Source organism: Sinocyclocheilus anshuiensis, unplaced genomic scaffold (assembly GCF_001515605.1).
Source record: "Sinocyclocheilus anshuiensis isolate Anshui unplaced genomic scaffold, SAMN03320099.WGS_v1.1 scaffold18, whole genome shotgun sequence".
NCBI classification, from domain to species: Eukaryota; Metazoa; Chordata; class Actinopteri; order Cypriniformes; family Cyprinidae; genus Sinocyclocheilus; species Sinocyclocheilus anshuiensis.
In genome coordinates this window covers 372337-383209 of record NW_015546047.1, presented here as the reverse complement: position 1 = coordinate 383209, position 10873 = coordinate 372337, and the positions used below count along the sequence as shown (strand labels likewise).

Genomic DNA, 10873 nt, shown 5'->3' with positions numbered 1-10873 from the left:
GCGCAGCTCGTCAGTGAACAACGGCTCTGTGTAGTTAATGCTGCTCAATGTGAAAGCCCGCAGGTGATGGAGATTTACCGCTGATTACAGAACCGGCTTTACTGATAAGATGCGCGTTAAATATCGCATGCGATTTATCGTGCAGCCCTAATATTATACTTCTTTAATATATAAAAGTATAATATATCCCATTTCTCTTGTGGCCTGTATAGTGAAAAACATGAGAAGAAACGTATTTTGCGTTAAACAGGTTGTTTTTGAAAATCAGTGCATGAAATAAAGCTGCTCTTAATTTTCATTGTTGACAGCAGTGTTAATCATTTTAATTATAGGCCTTTAATGCATTGTATAAATCAGGGGTGGCGAACTCCGGTCCTGGAGAGCCGCAGCCCTGTAGAGTTCAGCTCCAACCCTAATTAAAACTCACCTGCCTGTAGCTTCCTAGTAACCGTTCAGACCTTGATTAGCTTGTTCAGGTGTGTTTTATTAGGGTTGAAGCAAAACTCTGCAGGGCTGCGGCTCTCCAGGACCGACGTTCGCAACCCTGGTATAAATGAATAGACCTGTTTAAAAAAAAACAAAACTTTAAAACATTTTTTTTAGTGAGGAGTAAGCTAATAACCTAATCTTTTATTATCCTCACAGCGCGTTATGCTATGAAATTATTGTGGGGCAAATTAATTGAAATTTAATGATAAAAGTAACCTAATAATAAGAAGAACGTAACAGACCTACATTAACTGGAAATGATAAATCCTCTTAATATTGCCAATATTTGATGCTTTTGACAATATCTCTGGCAATAGTCGACACATGATACGCCGAAACTCGTGGGAGGTTATCGTGGTCCCCCCGCAGTGCGTGACCGTCCACTTCACCACTGAATGGACGGAACGAACTGTCTGACAAGCTGATGTCAAAACAGACCTGTGCATTAAGTGATGCAGAGTAAATTCAGAGTAAAAAAACTACAGCAGTAGCAAGTCTGTGTTGACTGAATATATTTAGCAGCTTCTACAGTTAAAGATAAAACTTTTTGATGAGTCCTTTCAATGTTTGAAAAAATGTAGTTTTTGAATTCAATCTTAAAAATGTCTAAATATTTAATGCATTTAATTATAATACCATTAAAATTAACTTAAGTATTTAAATAGTTAAGTATTTAAATAATTAACCCTTCTAGGCTGTTGGTGTCTGGGCTTATTTGTTTACTTTTTTTTTTTTTTAAATGACATGAGACTTTAAACTTTGTGACTTCCTGCTCTGGCTAGTGGTTCAACGGATCACAAATCTCATGGTTCGGATCATATTACGGTTTTTGAGCCACGGATGGGATTGTTTTTCAGATCAGCAAGAAAAAAAAATCTATGTAACTTTGCTTTCCATAAGTACTATACCACAGCAAAAACTCTTAGCCTAAGAAAGTTAAAACATTTTTAAAGAGACAAGTGAACAGCCAGGAAAAATAAGAACAAATAGGCTACACAAATTACAAGCATAGATAAATGCAACAGAACAATGCTACAAATAAGGTCGGAAGTATTCAGATTCAGAAATGTAATAATTAAGTGTAAAATAAAACTGCATAGTGTTCACTATAAAAAAAAAAATAAAAATAGATTCATTTTTGTCAAAAACGTGTTTTGTGGTTTGATGAGCATAATGACAGCAGCAGGTATTACTAGGCTGCTGCCCCTTTAAGACCTGATGCACTATAGCCTAATAGATACACATCCGATTTCTTTCTCAGCTGTTCTCGTTCACTTAAGACACACCAGACTGCATTTGTCACAATGATTGTCAAGATCGGTATTTTGTCATAATTTTATGTGAATATGCGTCTGTTCAAAGGCAAGGAGTAATTGAGATCGGAAAGATGGTTCAGTTCGGTGTTCACGCGCAATCAAACGCGCCTCTCTGCGTGTGCGAGCTTTATGTTTGTGCGGCTGTGTTAATTTTATCAAATTTATCATTTTATCAAAACAGCACGCAAGTAACACATCGAGTTCCATTTCGCCTTTTCTTTCGCTAGAATGGTTTAAAATCGCTTGCGTGTGTAAACACGTACAATTGATAAACTTTCATTCTATTATGGTTAAATTTTGCGATTAATCCACGGATCACATGCGTGCCGAACCGTGGGGCTTGGTCCGTACGAATCACAGATCAACTGCGATCCGTTTAACCACTAGCTCTGGCTATACTTCATAGTCATTTTGTAATAAATCCAAAAGCAAGTCTTGTAAAAAAAAAAAAAAAAAACAAGGGAGTGGAAAAGGCAAAGGAGCTAATGAGTGATCCTATGCTGCCATCTACAGGATATTAAAGGTAATTTCATATCGTTTTCATCAGTCTTTGTTTTCCACCAGGAGACAATTAATTTCATGTAATTTTCATGAATGTAATGTGAATTTTTAAAGTGAATTTTACTGCACAACTATAGAGTTGAAACCCATGATGAGTTTGCATCCCTGATTTACATTATATTATATCATTATACATTATCTCGCCCTGTCCAAGTGGCTGTTTTAACACTGTGACATTTTTAACTTGAGGTCTTATTTGGCATTTGTTCATCTAGGTCTTTGAAAAATTCACGAAGGAATCCACGTCCCTTCTGGATGAGCTTACCGTCATCAATGAAAATGAGAAAGGAAGCCAGGCAGAGAAGGACAGGTACTTTGTCTCATTATCTCCAGGCAGGAGCTCCTAATTAAGAATGTCATTTCAAGGGCCAAGTGTTTTTCTGTTAGCTATTAGCCATTCTTAAAGGTGTAATTAAAATGTTTAGTGCATTTAAAAAGCAATCAAATATCCAGAGAAACCAACATGTTTGTTTCATTAAATGGTCATGATTTTATAGACGAAAGCTCAGAAACAACATATTGTTACACTCATAGGTCTTCAGAGAGCAACATCCTGCCTTCATTTGATCCTGAAACGGTCCTGCAGACTGGTGAGTGTCAATCTGTGCTGTCTATGTTTGTAATGCATGTAGACTGTGCTTTGAAATTGCAAAACTGCCATAAGTTATTTCTGTAATATTTTGGGTTCATTTGTAAAACTAGTTGCAAAAGCAGATTTTTGGTTTGGGAATTTTAACTGCATTGCTCTATCCAGCATGTGATGTCAACAGTGAAACTGTTTTTCCAGCTGGCCTGTAACTCCATTCAGTTTTATTGGTGGGGTAGAGCTAAGAACTTGGCTTTAGTGTTGTTTAACACTCTAAAGCGATTTCACAGCTTTTGTATTTGAAGCTGAAGCTGGTTTGTAAAGTGTGTTGACTCTGCCCTGATCATTATGTCTCTGACACCATTCCCTACTCTAAAGAATGGCTCCAATGAACTTCTGCTCACTGTGAGTGACTCTGCTTTGAATAAACAGTTACAGGCAGGCTTGTGCACCATTTACAATTGAATTGTCAATGCCTTTTAAATGCCTTAAAATTCAAATTGCAGGCTGAATTGTTTTTTAAAGTGGAATTAGAATGCAATTAAATTTATAATTGCTCTTTTATTTTTCTGTATGAAATAAACATGCTTGATTGAATTTTTCATTATAAATGTATTTTAAAATGTGTCAAGCAATATAAATGAAATATTTTATGTATTTATTTTCACATGAATCAGCACTCTTCTGCCATCCCTGCATTGTTTGAATGCAAATTTTAATGCACATCTGATGAACGTAAATGAACTTAAAAATAAAATAAAATAAAATAAATAAATGTTAAGGTAAATTTGTAAATGAAATATAATTGACCAAATATTACCTGTGTAATAAAGGAGGTATTTAAAAGAAAAAAAGAAAAGAAAGAAAGCTTGAATATTTTGGAACTTAACTTTGTAATGTAAATATGTATTGAATTTTTATTGATGTTATGTATAAAATTTTTAGATTAATGCATTTTTTTGTCCTCTTTTGTCCTTAACATACTTTAAGTTTTGCCTAATTTGTTTTTGTTTTGGCTAATTCATTTCCTCTGTCTTTCTGTTTTGCCTAAATCTTTGCCTATTAAATTCCTATTCCTGTCATTACAATTCCAATGTAATATCTTGTAAGACCAATTTGATTCATATTCATGTTCATGAGTTGAAAAGCAACAAATTCTCAGTGAATCCTGAATTTTGCCTAACCTTGGTTAGAATAATTCACAAGTATTGGCACAAATAAAAACACAGCAATGGTACAAAATTAGTTTTTCCTCCGTTCCTTTCTTCTGTATTTGAGTATGTCACTTTGTGTCTAATTTAGGTGACATACTGGCTTGATGTATTCACACTGCATCAATTCAATCTGTACTCCTTGACAGTTGTGAAAATTTGCCATTGCATTTGCATTCATCATTTTCTTTTTGTTTGACACTTTGCTTATGAAACATTTTATTACTGTTTACTGCATTCAGTTTTCAAATTACTTAAACCTTGATTTCTTTAAACCTTGATTTCTGTCCTAAATGTTGTTTTTCTTTCCTGATTTCTTCCTGTCTTACAGGACATGAGTTGCTCTCGGAGCTGCAGCAGAGGCGTTTCAATGGCTCTGAGGGTGGAGGAGGTGGCACAGCCTGGTCACCCATGGACGATGAGCTGCTGGCTCAGCCTCAGGTGATGAAGCTCCTGGACTCTCTGAGGGAGCAGTACACAAAGTATCAGGAAGTTTGCCGACAGCGCAGCAAACGCTCCCAGCTAGAGGAAATCCAAACCAAGGTCATGCAGGTAAAACACTGGGTGGGATTTATAAGAATCGTAAACCAAAAATTGTAAGATCACTTTCAGATAGCCGGGTTGTGTTGTAGAAGAACTGTCTATAGGTTGCCTTTGGTGCTTTTCAGCTGTCAGACATTCCTGTTCTCTTTGTTTGAGCCAAGAAGCAAAACTGTGTTGTACTTGAGTTTTGCCAAATACATTCGCGATATCTTTGCACAGTCATCTTTTATGAACACCACATGATGTGGTGATCTGTCCACCATTTTGCTTTATTTGCATGTCGAAATTTCACTGAGGTTTAAAAGAAGACATCTTGCTCCACAGCGTCAGTTCAGACTGTGGCTGGGTTTTAGTACTTTGGTGAATCAGCAGTCTTGGTCCACAAATAGAGCCATTTTTGGTGGTTCTTCGCACCATACAATCTTTGAGTCTTTTTGCAGAAAAGATTTGTCACATAATTCTTTCACAAACGGTGCTGCGCTGTCTTCTTGGAAGGCTTACAAAATGCACTCCCACAAAATTCCCACTGAGAATCCGATTACCATAGAGAATCACTGGTAGAGAGCAAGGCTATGCCGATGCAGTCATACATCTATGTATCTATATTTTGCACTTTTGTTTTCTTTTAGTTGATATCAATTTAGTTAATTTAAATCAGTTGGTTTAGATAATTTTATCATGGTTTAGAACTTTTAAACTTTCCATTTATAAAAGAATCCTGAAAAAATGTCATGAATTCCACTAAAATATTAAGGAGCTGTTTTCAACATTGATAATAATAATAAAAATGTTTCATAAGCACCAAATCAGCATATTCAACTGATTTCTGAATGAAAATTCAGCTTTGCCATCACTGGAATAAATTACCTTTTAAAATGTTTATATAGAAAACGGTTACTTTTTAAATTAAATATTATTATAAATTAATATAATAATATTAATTTATAATTAATAACTTAATATAAAAATAAATTAAATTATTTTATTAATTATTTAAATGGTTAAATATTTTGCAGTATTATGTTTTTCACTTTATGTTGGATCAACATAAAGTGACATTTTTTTTTTTTTTAGTTTGTGTTTGTTTATTTATATTTATTTATTTGAATATTATTTGTTTTTGTTTTTCTAATAAAATATTGTTTCTAACCATATTTATACAGTTGTAGCATTATAATGTAACATTATTGCAATAATAATAGTAAAAATTATTACAATGTCATTTCTCTTTGAGGAATATTCCACTTATGAGGCACCATGTGAAGGGAAAAAATCATTACACTCTTTAAAGTGGTGGTTGACTGCTTTTTTTTCTAGGCTTGATTGTGTTTATAGGGTGCAGTCTAATGTGTTAATGCTTCGTTTAAAAAAAAAACATTATTTTTCACATAATTTACCTTTATCCTACACTGCTCTGTTCCTTCTCCGATGAACGCTCAGATGATTTCCTGGTTTTATGAAGCCCCTCCTTCAGAAATTCGCTATGGGCTCAGATTGATTAGCTGGCCCAGTGTGTTGTGATTCGCTAAACCACCTAGTGCGCGTTCAGAAACGTCACGCCCCTCACCTCAGGCAGTGGCATGTTCTCCAGTTGGAATGTAAACAATGGCGTCATCAATATTGCTTATCAATTTGAGCCCGAATGAGACGCGGAGAATATTAGTGAAGAGGATCGCACAGAACCTGTGCAAGCACGGCTCTTACAGGACATTTCAGAATGGTATGTTTTTTTTGTTTGTTGTTGTCCTATACTTTGATGCACTTATTTGAGCAGTTATTTGTAAATGCTACTGCTTATGTTAGCTTCTAATATACAGTTTTATCCAGATTAAAGCTTTAATACAGCAGAATACATGATTGCGTTGTAGCGTTTTTGTATATCTAATTTGTAAAGTGTTTGCCAGCAGCAAGTATTGCTCGCTACCACGGCAACCGCGTGCGCGTCCATGTTTAATCTTCTCATAGCTATGTGAAAAATATCTGTCTGTCTATACACATAAAAGCCTCATTAAGACTGTCAGCCCAAATCTGATTTTTGTGCATATCGGATTGAAATCCAATCATATTTAGATAGTCTGATCGGCAACGAACTACAAATCCGTTTCGAGCTACATTCATATGTGGTTTGGAATCCTATTCAAATCACATTCCTGTAAATCCGTTTCAGTCAGATCGGATTTAGCCTAGCTTTTTCACGCCACGTAAAACGTCAAGACGTTTTTGTAGAAAACATAATGAAAGTCTTTGTAGAAACAAGCTTGTGTTGTTGCGAACTGCAAGTCAAGCGGAAAAAGACAATATACTGCTAGTATACGCACCTCTTTGAGTTTTTTTAAACCAGCGGAGACGGCTGCACAGAATAAAGCCGCACATTCCAGCTTCCTGCGTTTCTGCCGCTGCCTCATAAGATGAAATCCATAATAATAATAATAATCTAGCGCAACGGCAACATGTTGTCATGTCATAAGACACCATCTAATTGCAAACTGTAGCTGTGTCTCATTTAGAAGGCTGCGTTCTCTGGAGGTCGCATCCTCTGTAGGTCACATTCTCTGAAGGATGCGTATACGGAGTATCCTCAACCCAGAATTAAAGGGGTCATATGATGTGATTTCAAGTTTTCCTTTCTCTTTGGAGTGTTACAAGCTGTTCGTGAATGGATAAGATCCCTGAAGTTGCAAAGACTAAAGTCTCAAAACCAAAGAGATATTCTTTATCAAAGTTAAGACTCTGCCACACCCCCCTAAAACGGCTCGTTCTAACACGCCCCCACATATCTAGGTCACTATGTGGGAATATTTGCATAATGCGCCCAAATGTGCACGCAAAGAAAGAAGGCGTGGTTTCAGTAACCACAGTTAGTGTTGAAGCAGCCATGTCAGAGAGACGCTGTGTGTTTCTAGGCAAAAACACTTTATTTGGCCTTCCGAAAGTAGATGCATTCCAAATACACAAAATAATGATCTTTAAAAAAGCATCATATGACCCCTTTAAACAAGACAGCTTTCGTAGGACGAGTGGAAAAGGAAACAGGAAATATCACGTTGCTATGCCAACACATTTATAGCGTCATTGCACTCTCACTCTAGTTAAATGTACAATACCAGAGTGTTAAACAAATTAATAATTTCTCGCCTTGCTAGCAAAGTACTATTCTCAACATTTAAAAATCATCAAACACTTGTAATCCTGTTTACCACATCTACCAACTGAGGTAACACAACTTAAAAGAAAAACTTGAAAATACTTAATTTAAACACCACATCTTCGCTTGTGTGTAACGTTACATCTGCCGGCGCTGCCTTTTTTTTTTTTTTTTCTTCCAAATAAACGACGGTTGTTTACGGCAACGCAAAGAATTGTGGGTTATCTGTAGCAGCGAAGGATACACCTCATGCATCCTCCGAATTCCTTTTAAAGAAGGTCACATTCGAAGGTCGCATTCGGAGTGTCCTACTTGCTTTTCTGAAATGAGACGGCCTCGATGACGTATGCAGCCTTCGAATGTGACCTCTGGAGGGCACAGCCTTCGAAATGAGACACAGCTTGTATTGCTTTTGTTGTTTTTAGCGTTGGCATAACAAAGCAACGGCATTGCCATAGAAACCAACGCACATTCTGTAAAACGAAAGAGCGCTTATGGACACACAAATCGGATATGAACAGTTGCGATACACTGTGTGGACAGTCAGTCGTCTAGATCGGATTCCATCCGGATATGCACAGAATCGGATTTGGGCTGACAGTCTGAATGAGGCTGATGTGTATAAATGGAACACAGTTCATTGATGGAGCTGACGAGCTGATGATCTGAATCAGGAGAGAGAGATGCAGTGCAGAGTATGTGCAGAGCAGGGGAACGCCAGGAACAGGATTAAGAACCGCTGCTTTAGAACATTGATTTTGAAACGTGAATCCATTAGATTCGTTAGAAGACAGAATCGCAATTCATATATAAATAGATTTTTTCGTGCACCCATAGTTTTGGCAACTCTTCCTCTTCTCTAAAGCAGCGCAGCATGGCCTCGCCCCCTTTGTTGCATGTTCCCAGGGCGGGGTTTATGTAAATTTCAGGGTTTGGGATGTCACTAACCCGGGAAGTTACTTGTTGTAGTCCCTACAAGCCGTAACTGTAGGCATTAAAGGGATACTCCACCCCAAAATGAAAATTTTGTCATTAATCACTCTCCCCCCATGTCGTTCCAACCCCGTAAAAAGCTTCGTTCGTCTTCGGAACACAATTTAAGATATTTTGGATGAAAACCGGGAGGCTTGTGACTGTCCGATTGACTGCCAAGTAAATTACACTGTCATGATTCAGCAAAGTATGAAAGACATCGTCAGAATAGTCCATCTGCCATCAGTGGTTCAACCGTAACGTTATGAAGTGACAAGAATACTTTTTGCACGCAGAGAAAACAAAAATAATGACTTTATTCAACAATTCATCTCCTCTGTGTCTCTGCACATCACCGTAGCGCCATTTTGGAGAATATCTGCTGGATGCAAGCAGCGTACGCTCTTCTGTGTCAGCCGCGCTACACGGATGCTCGGTTTTCGTTCAAATCAAAGCGTAAATACACGTGGAAAATGTATCCTTGTGTCGCGGCTGACAGAATAGTGTACGCAGTTTGCGTTCAGCGGATATTCTCCAAAATGGTGCTACGGTGACGCGGAGAGACATAGAGGAGACAAATTGTTGAATAGTCGTTATTTTTGTTTTCTTCGCGTACAAAAAGTATTCTCGTCGCTCAAACAGCAACATTACACATTAACTAAAGTTAAAAAAGTGAAATCACAATCAACCACCCCTTTAAAATCCCCTTTGATAAACCTCTGATGGATATAATTTATATAAATTTTTGTTTGTGCATTCATAGAAATTCTTAGTTTAATTTAATGAAGAATGTCTACGTTTAAACTCTGCAACCAGTATTTCTTAGTTGGTTAGTGTTACATCTCTGCAGTCACCAAGTGTAGTGTTTCGGTTATGTTAGGTTTAGGTTAAGGAGATGGTGAAATCAGAGATTGTGTATCGTATGAAAAGCCACTCTTGTTGGATGAAACAAAAATGTCTGTTTCCATGGTGATCAGGATATTGGGAGGTGCACATCTTGTGTGTCGGAAAAGAGTTTTGGCCTACTTCTTCCCTTCTGTGAAAAATTGCGCAGGGAAGTGGGGGATCATTTGTAAGCCGCAGTGCCTGAAGCAATTACAGACAGGAAGGCGTGCAAGCTAAGCAGTGGTTCTTAAAAAGTTCAGTCACCTCCGCATTAGACAAATGAATGACTTTCTTCACAAAGCAGGTTCTCTTGCTGCTGTTCCAGACTTTTCATTTGCTCCCCTAGTTCATTAAACAACAAAAGTGAAATTAATTTGTCTGCCATTTCAGTTGTTATTCCCATTTTTACCTCTCAGCTGTTGAATTGAGACTGAACTTGCATATCAAGCAAGTTAATTAAATGGTTAGTTCACCCATAATTGAACATTTTTTTTTTCATCTTCATGTTGTTCCAAACCTGTATGCTTTTCTTTCTATGCAACACAAAATGATGAATTTTGAAGAAGAACAAAACACCATAAAGTTAATTTGACATTTGAAGACACAATATTTGTGTAAGAAATAGACTGAAATACAAGTCATTATTCACTGACAATCTTCCGTTTTGCTGCAGCTCTGAAATCCCATTTGTTCTCTGATACTGATGTTCTTTCAAAATCTGACAGCTGAAAGATCGTGCAGCCCTCCAGACATGCAACCCACATTTGTCTTTTTGTAAACAAGTAAATATCTGATTTAGTAAATCTCTAATTTGGGCTCTCATCGACCTGATCCTGTCATTTAGATAATTAGATTTGCTCTGTGTTCTTCCTGATTTCTTTCCGATTAGAGTCTGCTCAGGGGCTCGGGGGTCAAATGTGGTAGTGATTCACTAATTAAAGGTTTCTTTGTCTGTGTTTATGTTTTGTGTGTGAGCAGGTTGTGAATTGGCTGGAGGGTCCTGGCACAGAGCAGCTCCGCACACAATGGGGGATTGGAGACTCCATTCGTGCTACTCAGGCCTTGCAGCAGAAACATGAGGAGATCGAGAGTCAACACAGTGTAAGTACAACCATAATCTCTAGTGCATGTTTTTTTTCTTAGGCATGTATAGGCTCTGTGAAAT

At 37.2% G+C, this 10873-nt stretch overlaps 1 protein-coding gene across 1 annotated transcript in view; it reads left to right on the top strand.

Moving 5' to 3' along the window:
• Window positions 1–10873, top strand: part of LOC107699012 (SEC14 domain and spectrin repeat-containing protein 1-like) — a 49452-nt gene that overhangs the window by 22830 nt on the left and 15749 nt on the right. Inside the window, exons 8-11 of the mRNA XM_016500159.1 lie at window positions 2582–2676; window positions 2901–2956; window positions 4495–4715; window positions 10687–10809. Of these exons, the coding sequence (XP_016355645.1) occupies window positions 2582–2676; window positions 2901–2956; window positions 4495–4715; window positions 10687–10809 (495 nt within the window). The remainder of the gene's footprint in view (window positions 1–2581; window positions 2677–2900; window positions 2957–4494; window positions 4716–10686; window positions 10810–10873) is intronic.